The sequence below is a fragment of the Panthera uncia genome (genome assembly GCF_023721935.1).
Source record: "Panthera uncia isolate 11264 chromosome B3 unlocalized genomic scaffold, Puncia_PCG_1.0 HiC_scaffold_1, whole genome shotgun sequence".
NCBI lineage: Eukaryota > Metazoa > Chordata > Mammalia > Carnivora > Felidae > Panthera > Panthera uncia.
The window spans coordinates 11,281,421-11,293,620 of record NW_026057582.1 but is presented as its reverse complement, the minus strand read 5'-3'; the positions used below and the strand labels follow the sequence as shown (position 1 = coordinate 11,293,620).

Below are 12,200 nucleotides of genomic sequence, written 5' to 3'. Positions count from 1 at the left end.
GGATAGGAGGTGGCAAAGCTGGGATTTGAACCCAGATCAGTCTGTCTCTGTAGAACACATCATGTTGCTCTGATGGGGTAACTGTGATCCAGTCATTAGGAAGTCTCAATTCAGAGATGAGAAGGAAAGGCAGTGAAGTGTGGGAGCGTCTAGAAAGAATGTAGAATGAGGATGTGCTCCAAGCCCATCTACACACACACACACACACACACACACACACACACACACACACACACACCCCAAAAGGTGGTCCAAGCTGAAGTTTGCCAAGCTGTGAGCCAGTAGATGCATCGGAAGTTTTCCCAGAGAGGGGCTGAGGATGCCAAGTTTTGCAGCAAAGGGAAGACCCAGAGAAAGTCCCTGGTTGTCGCTAGAGGAAGTCCGGGCAGGGAGGCCTTCGGTGCCGAACATGGGTCCTGAGCAAAGTGATGTGTCTGCTCGGGGAGGGCCAGCCCAGAGGGGGCGGCCGCTTGTGTCCCTGGAGCCAGCAGGCCTGGGTCAAGGGCAAGACTTGCCCTTCCATCAGACGGGTCTCAAAGCCCTCAGGGACTCAGTCTGACCAGACCCAGGATGTGCCTTGTGGTACCGCTTCGCCCTTGTCCATATTTTGGAGAAAGTTCTGCGGTTCCTAGTTTGTGTATAGTGGCCCTGGTAAAATGTCTCCCTGTATTCCTCTGTCCCCAAGGCCACTGCTTGTCCTCTGTCCCTCCAGGTCCTCGGCATCCATCTAAACAAATGGAGACTTGACCGGAAGCTGGGGGTCTGTGTGCTTGCCCTCTATGCCGTCTTCTTGTGCTTCTCGATAATGATAGAGTTTAACGTCTTCACCTTCGTCAACCTGCCGATGTGTCGAGAAGACGATTAAAGCCGAGCTACTGCCCACCCCCCACGGGGGGCTGTTCTGGACTCTGATGCCAGCCTCCTCTCTCCCTCCCTCCCCCACCACGAGTCTCTCCTGCCTCGGTGGCCACCGTCTGTTCCTTCACACACTGGAAGGAAGAGCCATCGTGGTCTTTGTCTGGTCACGGGCCAGGCTGCTGGGCATCCTCCTCCTCCTCGGAGTGCTGCCCTCCCCACACAAGGCAAGATTCGGGGGCCGCCATGGGAGTGGCTTCGCAGACCCCCGAGCTGGCAGCCGCAGGGATGTACTTGTGTCTCATCTCTCTCGGACGCTTTAGTGAGGACATATCTGTGTGCAGTTTGTCTTTCTGTCGTAGGGCAGCCTCAGAAGTGAGGTGGCCGGCGAATGTGAGGTCCCCTGGGGCAAGTGCAAAATAGGAATGTCGTTCTCCAGTGTCCCGTCTGGGCCAGAGGGTGTGAGTCCCTGAGGCGGCCTGTGCTACACTCAGTCCCTCCCATTTCTGCTGGAAACACACCTCGGAGGGGGCAAGGCCTCCATCTGCTGAGGGTTTGGGGCCACGAGGGCAAACATGCTGCCCCTTTCTCTGGAAAAGCTGGAAGAACGGAAACTGCTTCTCGCCGCAGAAAAGAGAATTTCCTCGCCACTTTTATCGATGCGTTCGGAGAACGAGCAGTGAAATATTAAAAATAAAATGTCATGTCGATCATCATACTTGAAAAATCTCATTCCGTACAAAAAGGCCATGCTGGGGACCAAGAACAGGTAACACCCCGTGGACAATGAATCCTATGTGTATCAATCATGTCGCACTGACACTAAGACTTTTGGTTCGGAACACAGAAGAGAGTGAAAGACTAACGTCTACCTAGGTGCTAATTCAGAGACACAGTAGACACGGTAGCCATACGTTCCAGACCTTCTGTGTGATGCGGACCTCTGTCGGTTTGCGTTTGTCATTCCTTTGTTAATGCGCTGCTCTCAGAACCACCCCGTTGGAAGACCCAGTGGTCTGTATGCCCAGCAAATTCCATAGCCTGCTGGAACGAGTGTATCACAAGTAACAGTTAATGACAAGATGGGAAATTTCCTGAAAACTGCTGTCTGGTTACCTGGAGGCAAGTATGAAAAAACGTAACTTGGAATTTTTAGAGCCTTACAGTGGGCTCCGCGTGAAGGGCCAAGGACGGGAGGCTGAGTCAAAAATAGAAAAATAGGAAATAATTTTCACCTGCTTCGTAGCTCTCAAATATATATTAAAAAAAGATTTATGAACACAAACCATCCGTGGTTTCTAAAAAGAAAGCACAATTAATTTTATATAGAGGTGTGTTGTTTTTTTTTTTTTTTATTTTTGTAACGTTTCTATTGCAAAAGTCTACTGGATTTGATGCACTTTTAATATTGGGATATTTTGCACGGAAGACTGTATGGCAACCGCCCGTGATAGTGTGAGGACAGGTTTTTAGCCATTCACCTGTAATCAGTCGTCGGGGATGAGCCTAAACCAATAGCTCATTCCTTCTTGAAACACAAAGGTCGTGACTCGAGGTTGAATGTGTGGCTGTGTTTGTTAGGGCCTCCTGATTTTCAGAAGGAGGGAGCGTTCGAGTTGGTGTCCTTTAAGTGAGCGTAAGCCTAAGGTGGGAGGGAACACCGTCGTCGCCGGGCTTCTGTTCTGGATCCGCATCAGTGTTAGTAACTATACCACATTAAGGTTCCTCTTTAGTTTCTTTACCTGGATTGGGCTCAGTGGTCTTTCCCTGGAGGGCAAAGGTGATTTTCCTAAGAAATTAGCTAGGTGGGAGCCGGGAGGATCATTCGTATCAACTTCAGATGCGCAGGGTTTCCAAGCCCTCTGTGACCTCTTAGGGAAGCCCACCTGGTCCCTTTGGTCCTACGGACTCCTCTGGGTTTCAGAGTGGGTCTGTCTCCATCTTGACTCTCAAAATTGCCCTGTTGATGTAAGTAGGGTTTGGTCTCTCCATTTAACAGAAAATCTAGCCTCGGAGAGATCAGGTGACTCGAGGTCTGTTGTCAGTAAGTAGAGCAGAGCCAGGCCCCCGGTCATTACCCTTCCCTGGTCAGCCAGTGGGTCGGCCATCCTCGGTTGGGGGTGGGGGGAGGGGGTGGGCGGAGGCATGTCTTTGCCCTTGTGGTTGGTTCTTATTGTTGAAGTTAAGACTTCAGCAAATATTTAATTGACTCCTGGTGCCCCAGCTCGTATCCTAATATCTATCTCTATCCAGTGTACGTTTTTTCCCCTGGTAAAGACCAAAAGATCTTTTTCCCTGCAAGGCACAGGCCACATGGCCCCCGAGGGTGTCCCCGCTGGTGTTCACTTCTCTGAATCCTTGTGTAGCTTTTAGAGAATACATCCCAGTGACCCGCCTCTTCCTCAGCGGAGTCCATCTGAGATGATAAAGTATACTGCTGTTGGCAGTTTGAGGCTAAAATAGTGTTTTTAGTACGTAGAGCACTCCTGCTGGCTAATTCTCTTTGGACTCTAATGTGCCAATGTAGCTTCCTTAAAGGATCTGTGCGTTTATTGTAACTAGGAAGCCATGTGCTGTAAGTGAAAAAGTCTCTTATTTAAATATTTTTCCACCACAGGTTTAAAGAATTGCTTGATTAATTAGGCCTTCATCTTAAAATAATGTTTTTATCACTCCGCAGGATTACTTCCTTTTATTTTATTCCCGAAGCTAATTAGCATGGGGTAATTACTCTGCGTCACAAATAGGCAATAAAAAAATTAAATTTAGCTCTTCTAATTGGGAGCAGAAAAGAAAAACGGACCGTTGCAACTGAGACTGAAAATGTCTGTAGAATCAGGAGCAGGGGACTCCTGTCAATTTCTGGTTTGGAATTTCCCCTTCCCGGCTCAGGCGTGGACAGGTGGGTGAAAACCTGGCCCCGGAGGAAGGTTCTGGGTCAGCTGCAGGGAGAGACTAATGGTTAAGGGCGCTGTAGACAGGTTAGTCGATATCCTTCCCATGACCTGCAGTGTGCCGGTCTCTGTGATTCTCGCCCCTGTGCGCAGACCTCGCCACCCTTGTGAGTTTTCACCTGCCCATCGCCACCTCTCCCCGCACCTGTTAGGGCTGTTTCTTGCTTCTGTCCATCCCCTCCTTTTACAGACCCAAGCGGTTGATAAGGCAGAACCCTCCCAGAGCCAGATTAAACCAGGTGGGGAATGCACATGACTCTAGGGCAGTCCTGCAGACCCCAACCAAAGACCCCCTCCTGGGCTGCCCAGGGGTCTAGGTCCTCAAGAAAGAAACTCTCACTCTTTCCCTTTAGACGAGGAACTGCAAGCCTGACCACAGCAGCAGGAGCCAGGGACTCCGGGAATGCCGGACTCCACACAAGTGCTGGGAATCCAGGAAGAGTGAGGGTGGCTCCTTGCCGACCCCCTTCCGTCCCCCTGGCGTTTCTCCTACCTGAGTCCTAGGGTCCTCCCTCTCCTTAAGGTAGGGGTGGACAGAGGCGTGATAGGCTGGGAGAGGGTCAGTTCTGAGCCCCCACTCCGCGGAAAAGTGGGGGAGAATCCCAGCACCAGCGGCTGAAGCTGCTTCCATGCCCTGCCCTCCCTCCCCAGGCATGAGATGGGCCAGTGGGGTTCAGGCACTGGAACAGTGTTTGGGGACCTGCCGCGTTGGGGGACTTTCCCCTGGGGGCCAGCAGGAGGGAAGCAGCTTGGGCCGGTGCTCCTCAGTGGCCTTGATGTTCTGATGGGGCTGTGACCCTGACACTGAGTGGGCACTTAGGGAGGGGGTGGCCCATTTGCTCCCACCCCCGTCTCTCCTTCCCCCTGCAGGCCATGCTCCTCCCTGCCTGGAAAAGATGGTTGTGCTGCGTATGTGACAGGCTCTCAGCAAGTGCTTGTTACTTCAATAAACGAGGAACTTGCGTGTTAGGGTGAAAATCTTCAGGATGTTCTTCCCCTGTGCCGTGATTTAAATATTCCTGGGTCTCTCTAATGCCCTCTGAACACAATTCTGTAGGTCTTTCTCCCCTTGGGGCAGTTAACAGATGCGTCCGGGGCACCCGAGATGGTTCGTGTCCTGGCAGCTTTGTTGCCACATCACGCCCATAGAAACTTCCAGAAGTTTCTGAAAATGCTCTCTGGGCAGCTCTTGGGGGGCAGGAAATCTGTCGTCTCCCCACCCCACCCCGACATACACACCCAAATGCTGTCTCGCTGACCCCTGCCCTCTTGGTGGATTCGCCCAAGTGTCTGGACATCCCCACCGGGTGTGGACACCTACTTGGGCTTTTCTGGTCTCTCTAGCTGATCACGTGAGCCCCTCAAGCATGAAGGCTCCTTCCGGACCTTCTCAAAGCGCAGAGGAAGGGGACTCTTCCCTCACTGGGTGAACCTTCCCCACTGCATCAGTCATGTGAGCGGCAGAACAAGAGATTCTTCCCATGGACCCATCCCACGAGGCAGAGAACACGGGTGGGACACAGATTTTGTTTGGTTCCTCACTTCGAGCCCAGCCTCTTGCCAACCTGACTCATCGGGGTTGCCGTGCTGTTGAAAACGTTTCCCAAAGGGCACAGACCACGGGGGTACAGATGTTTTTTTTAAAGACCTTTAGGTTATTGTATTTGCTCCTCAATAAGGAAAGCAAAGTGGGATACTGGTTTTGTGGTCAGGCCGTCACTCAAGCCTGGGAGCCAACGGGAGACTATCCGCCCTGTCACCATGCTGCCCAACCTCGAGGAAGTGGGCGTCTGCGTAAAATTGGGACAAAAAGCGCTGTTCTCCCATTCCGCCCCCCCCCCCCCCCCCCAGGTGGGGCTGTTTTTTCCATCACAGCAAGGAAGCCAGCTGGCTGGTATTAGAGCTTTGATATTTTATGGAGATTTTTTTTTTTTAATTCTCATTTTTCAGTGACAAATGGCACCCCGGTTCCATTTGTCTCTGTGAAACCTACACACAGGAGCAGGGGCCTGTAGGCCTGCTTTCTGTCACCTTTTATCTTCGTGTGTTCAAGGTTTTTCCTCGCCTCTTACAGGCATCAGTGCCCATTCATCGGGGTCAGGTGCCCTCCACATACTTTGCACCAGGGGCCAAGAACATGCTTCCAGTCTGCGGAAACGTCTGAGGCCCAAATACCCCGAGATAAAACTGGGGGCGAGGGGAGGCAGCTCTGAGAGATGAAAATGCCCCCTGGACCCCCTGAAAGTCCAGCCCTATTTCGTGTAGCTTATCCGTGTATTTGATTTCTGGGCCTGGGATCGGCCGCTCCTTGGTTAAAAGCCTGATGACAAACAGGGACACAATCCACACCTATTCCCACTGTTGCCAGAATTTAAACAGTTGCTTTTTATGTAACATGTTGGTTGGGACTTTTCCATGGTCAAGGCCAATAAAACCCTTAATCCTGGAGAAAGTATGTGCTCTCCCTACCCCACCACTGGAAAACACAATTTTTTTAAAGCTATCAAGAAAAAGTATGTGCAGTTGGGTTTCTAGTGGCGTGGTCTGGTATGATCAGCCTTTGTGCGTAAAGGGAAGGTCTCAGACAACAGCTCCCTCCCTGCTCCCGCTCCGGAATTCCCAAGATAGGAATTCCCAGTTATCTAGACGGACAGTCTCCTTTCAAAAGAAGGAGCAAGGCTTTTCCTTACACCAGAAATGACTAGGGTGTGGGCAAGGCAGCTGTGTTTTCCAAATCAAATGTTCCAGTGGGTTTTGGGTTTGTTTGTTTGTTTTCTGTCCACTGGGGCATCCCTGCCCTCCCCTCCAGAGGTGCCCTTTGGAGCTGTTAAAGACTTCCTGGAGCTTCCTCCACGTGGCTTAGATCAAGGATATTTGAGGACCCAGCGGACAGAGGCTGTGGCTGAGCTTCTGTGGCCGGACCTTGGGGAACGTCTTAAGGGGGCTGTTAGTCTGGGAGGCTGGATGTCCAGTTCGGAGCAAAGTGCCTTCTGCGTGTGTCTCCTGGCCAGCAGCTGCCAAGCCGGAGTAGTTGCTGGGTGAAGACAAAAAGAGCCTTGATTACCTAGAGAGGAAAGAGGGCTGCCGGCCAGATGGGGCCAGGCCTGTGGGCAGAGGCACGAGCTGCCAAGAGAAAGGCCAAGCAAGGAGAGGCCGGGCACATTGCAGATGCCCAGGAAGTAGGCTGGGCACGGTTTCTGCAGGGCCATGGGATTTTCCTGGAGGCTAGCCATGACTTACCAAGCAGCAGGTAGAGGGAATCAGGGGGCTCTTGTGTCCAGACAGAACTCGCTTAAAAAACGACCAAACCCAAGAACTTCTGGGGCTGTTCCACATCACTTGAGGCCCCCACGAGACCTTTCTGGCATGCGGGGCTCAGTGCCCACCATCCTTGTTCATTCTAACAGGCAAAGCAGGAGCAATGAGTTGAAAACTTGTAAATAATAAATATATTTATCTCACTATTTATTTTTTCAATAACTGTGACCTCCTGCACTGTGAATGCTCTGTGATATGAGATTCTTAGTTTAATAAAACTGTCATTAAATTTGAATGAATTGATACCATTGGTTACTAAACACTGGCATGAGTTCATTTTTGTTGTGACGAAAAATCTAGAGTAAATATGAACTAAATCTTTATGAGAAACCTAGCAGTCAGTATTGTAATGCAATATATCAAAATCTGTACACTGTCAATAAAATAAATGAGCACAAGTTGTCTTTCCCTATATAGAGCTCCCATTCATGTTTTAACAGACCTACCTCTCTGTACGTTGTGAAAGAATCATTTGCATTGGAATAACAGCTATTTAAAACCATTCTAGTTTGGGGCACCTGGGTGGCTTGGTCGGTTGGGCGTCCCACTTCAGCTCAGGTCATGATCTCACGGTCTGTGAGTTCGAGCCCCGCGTCGGGCTCTGTGTTGACAGCTCAGAGCCTGGAGCCTGTTTCAGATTCTGTGTCTCCCTCTCTCTCTGCTCCTCCCCTGTTCATGCTCTGTCTCTCTCTGTCTCAAAAATAAATGTGAAAAAAAAAATTAAAAAAAAAAACCATTCTAGTTGCATATTGAGAAAATTCAAAAAGGTTGAGGCTTGGACCTTTTTACTGACGATGATTGGTAATGAAAAAAACAAAGCAGAAATTTTGTAACCTATCTTGACCAGCACGTGTGAGTTCGGAGTGAGCCAACCATTTGCTACCTCGTCAGCAAGGCCAGCTTGATGAGCAGGGGACGACCCACGTAGTCACCAAGGGCCTCACACTCAGAAGGGCCCCAGTCTTGGTTATCGCCATTCTAGAATTCATGATTTTTTGAAAAGGGGGCCCACATTCTCACTTTGGCACTGGGCCCTTCCAGTGATGTGTGGTTCTGTTCATCTGGAATAGGTTAGGCCATCAGCTGTGGTGTTAGGCGACACTCAGATTAGGAGGAGAGCTTCTAGTTAATTCCTTCATTCTGCAAGTGTCCTGAGACCCACCTGCCTCAGCTGCCACCACAAACTTTAACAGGCTCGTGAATCACCTGGGCAGCTTGTTAAAAAGCAGATCCTGGTTCAGCAGGAATGGGATGGAGACATTTCTACTCCATCCTACATTTCTGATGTACATTGATGCTACATTTCTAGCAAGTTCTCAGGTGCTGCCAGTGCTGCTGGTCTACTTTGAGTAGTGAGGAGCTAGATCAGTCCTGCTCGGAGTACGACGGGGGCACCTCTGCAGACTCACAGGCTGTTCCCAATCTGCAACAAGATGAGAGAAACAGAATATAAATATCTATGGCACTATGATGGGTAATTTTATGTCTGAATCTGTTTTTTTTTTCATTGCATTTTCTAGTAATTTAAAAATTTTCTTTTACTTATTTTGAGAGAGAGAGTGCAAGTGGGGTAGGGGCAGGGAGAGAGGGAGAGAGAGAACCCCAAGCAGGCTCTGCACTGTCAACACAGAGCCCAGTGTGGGGCTCCAACTCACCAACCTGAGATCATGACCTGAGCCGAAGCCAAGAGTCGGACGCTTAACCAACAGAGCCACTCGGATGCCCCTATAGTAATTTACTGTATTTTATTAAAATATGCACCCACAGTGAGTTAAAATCTAAATATATATTTTAAAAATCTTTCCACAGGTAGAAATTCTACTTTCAAAGACAGACAGAAACCCCTTTTGTTTTAACTCTTTCCTGTTGAAAGTCAATCCATGATAGTTTTGGTAATTCCAGTCCAGTAATCTCTGTGGGTCCTGCAGCCCTGCACTCTTTTTTGGGGAGGTAGGGTGGGTGGAGAGAGAGAGCATGTGCACACACACGAACAGGGGAGAGACAGAGAGAGAGAGAGAGAGAGAGAGAGAGAGAGAGCGGATCCCAAGCAGGCTGTCTACACTGTCCGCACAGAGTCCGATGTGGGGCTCGAACTCACAAACCGCAAGTTAACGACCAGAGCCCAAGCCACATGCTCTTGGTTCTGAGCATCCCAGCATCCCTCAGTCCGTCTGGTGCTTTGTGACTTACAAAGCCAGTGAAACACAGGGCAGGTATGGTCTCCATGCCACAGATGGGGAAATGGGGTAGAGAGAGCAAGCTCGCTGTGCACAGGAACTCCGCTCCTCACTGAGCTGGCTGAGAAGCTGTTTCCTTCCACTGCCCACAGCTGCCCACACGAGAAAAGGTAGCAGGCGTTTGGCTGAATCTATCGCCTCCCGGGGGCTCACCTCCTAGTTGATTTCACACCTCAGGCTCTGTCAACTTGCTTTGGATGTTGCTAGAAGTTGCTCCAGGCGATTCCAAGTTCGCCACGGTCCTGGTACAGGTGGTCTGATAGTCCACTGAATGGGCCTGTGCGGGCCGGAGTCCACCAGGCAGCGCAGAGGGGAGGAGTGGATTCTGACCTCCCTCTGTCCCCACGAAAGGCACTGTCTTCTGAAACTCTGCTTACACTCGCTGCCTCTGAGGTCTCGTGTCCCACCCTCTGCCCTGCATGTGTCATCAGACCACGATACCCCTGGCCTGTCATTCTCCTAATCTTTCTGCAGGTTTTAATACTGTGGATTTTTATCCTCTCTAATAAGCAAACTCACTCCTCTGGGCCCCACTTCTTTATTCCTGCCTGGCTTTATTCCGTCTCCTGGCTTCCCTTCTACCTGCCCCTTAAATGAAAGTGTTCGTCTGCATACCATCCTGGAGTGTCTTTCTTCTGTCCGATGGTTCTCAATCCTGGCTGCCCATCAGAGTTATCTTGGGAGCTTTGACACACACAGCTTCCCTGAGCCCCACCCCAGAGGTGACCAGGTTGGCCTGGGCACCATGGTTTTCTTTCTTTTCTTTTTTTATTTTTTTTAATGTTTATTTTTGAGACAGAGAATGAGACAGAGTGTGAGCAGGGGAGGGGCAGAGAGAGAGGGAGTCACAGAATCGGAAGCAGGCTCCGGGCTCTGAGCTGTCAGCACAGAGCCCAATACAGGGCTCGAACTCACTAACTGTGAGACCATGACCTGAGCCAAAGTCGGACGCTCACCAGCTGAGCCACCTCAGGGGTGATTCTAATGTGCAACCAACATCAAGAACCACTGGTCCGGCTCAGCCTCTCTAGATGCAGCAATGATAGGAACCTTCACAACCGTCCCCCAAAGCACCAGCCCCAAGAGGCTTAGTCCCTCTGGGGGCCCCTGCACTTCCTGTTTTTTAAGTTTATTTATTTATTTTGAGAGAGTGCATGAGCAAGGGAGGGGCAGAGAGAGAGTGAGAGAGAATCCCAAGCAGGCTCCACACTGTGAGCACGGAACCCAACACAGGGCTTCAACTCACAAACCGGGAGATCCTGACCTGAGCCAAAATCAAGAGTCGGACACTTAACTGACTGAGCGCCCCAGGTGCCCCCTTACCTGCACGCCTAACCTCCTGTTGGACTCTTCAGCCTCCCAAGTGCCTCAAAGTCAGGGTGACCAAAAATAATCCAATTTTTTAACGTGGACAAGTGTTCACAGCAGCTTTAGTCGACACAGCCAAACACTCGAAAGAGTGCAGAGGGATCTTCTAAAGCAGGAATCGATTTGTTCTTCTCCTGCTTGGAAACATTGAGCGACTCCCAGTTGCCTCAATGGGCCACATTAGACCCTCCGCGACCATCAACCATCGTCACCTCCCTCTTTGCCTGTCCTCATGCTGTTTCCTCTGCTTGAAAGAGGTCCCCCACCCCTTGTCCTGCACGAACCTGCCCTTCTGCCTTCAAGGCCTTCCTAGACCTCTAGCCCAGAACGAATCACCTGCCTCTGGTTTCTTATTATCTGTCGCTGGTGAGACTGCTTTGATTATTCTTTAGCAAGTACGCATCTGGAATTTTCTAGAAGAGTTTCAACTTGATATATACTCACCCATGGCCCCCGCCAACTATAGAAGGGCACCAATTCGGGGATGTCTAAACTACCTCTCTCAGATGGGCCCTTGAAGCTAAAAAAGAGCACATTTTGTCACCCCCTGATTTATTTGATAGGCCTGCTCTGTGCCAACCATCAAGCCAACTGCTGGTTGCAGAGATGGAAGGCCCACTTCCAACCGGTTCAGGGAGTCCCCAAGTTCTCGGGAGGAGTGCGCTCAGAGGCAGGAGCCTGGAGAAAGGGCACCCAGTCGTACTGACAGGGCAGACACTGACCCCAGCTGAAGCTCAGTGGACAAGGGGAGTGAGGAGGGGTGATGGCAAGCAGCTGACGCAGAAGACAGGAGCCATGCAGAAGTCAAGTCGTTCGGATTTAAAAAGAGGCAATGCGTAAAGGAAAAATATGACATGGGGATATTCAGATATCCCCAAGGGATTCCAGCTGGGAAACTTATGGGGCCTGTGGGAGGCAGAACAATGGCCCCCGAAAGAAGCGCATGTCCCAGATGCCCGGAACCTGTGAATGTGGCACCTTATGGGACAAAGCGGACTTTGCAGATGGGGTGAAGTTAAGGGTTCTGAGATGGGAGACTCTCCTGGATTGTCCCAGTCGCCCTGATGTATTTATTCACAAGGATCCTCATCAGAAGGATGCCAGGTGTCAGAGGGAAGCGGGGATGTGATGATAGAAGCAGAGGCCAGGGGGATGTGGGGCCACGATCCAGGGATTTTCAGCAGCCTCCAGAAGCTAGAAAGGCAGGAAACATTCTCCCCTGGGGTCCCCAGAAGGAAAACGGGCTGCTGGTACCTTGATTTTAGTCCACTGAGACCCATTTTGGATTTCTGACCTCCGGGACTGCAGGTTAATACAACTGAGGTGTTTGAAGCCACTAACGTTGGGTAATTCGTTACAGTGGCCACGGGACGCTCGTGCAGAGATTATGAGTGGGACGAGGAGGGGGACATGGAGGGAGGCCGAGGCTGCCAGGGCCCCTGGGGGTCAGGCAGTGGGGAGCCACTGA

The 12,200-nt window shown here is 50.7% G+C and overlaps 1 protein-coding gene across 1 annotated transcript in view; it reads left to right on the top strand.

Moving 5' to 3' along the window:
* The window catches only part of SLC24A4 (solute carrier family 24 member 4), a 170,702-nt gene extending 168,568 nt beyond the window's left edge, over positions 1-2,134 (top strand). Inside the window, exon 17 of the mRNA XM_049612279.1 lies at positions 713-2,134. Within this exon, the coding sequence (XP_049468236.1) occupies positions 713-865 (153 nt within the window). The 3' untranslated portion in view covers positions 866-2,134. The remainder of the gene's footprint in view (positions 1-712) is intronic.
* Positions 2,135-12,200: the final 10,066 nt, after the last annotated feature.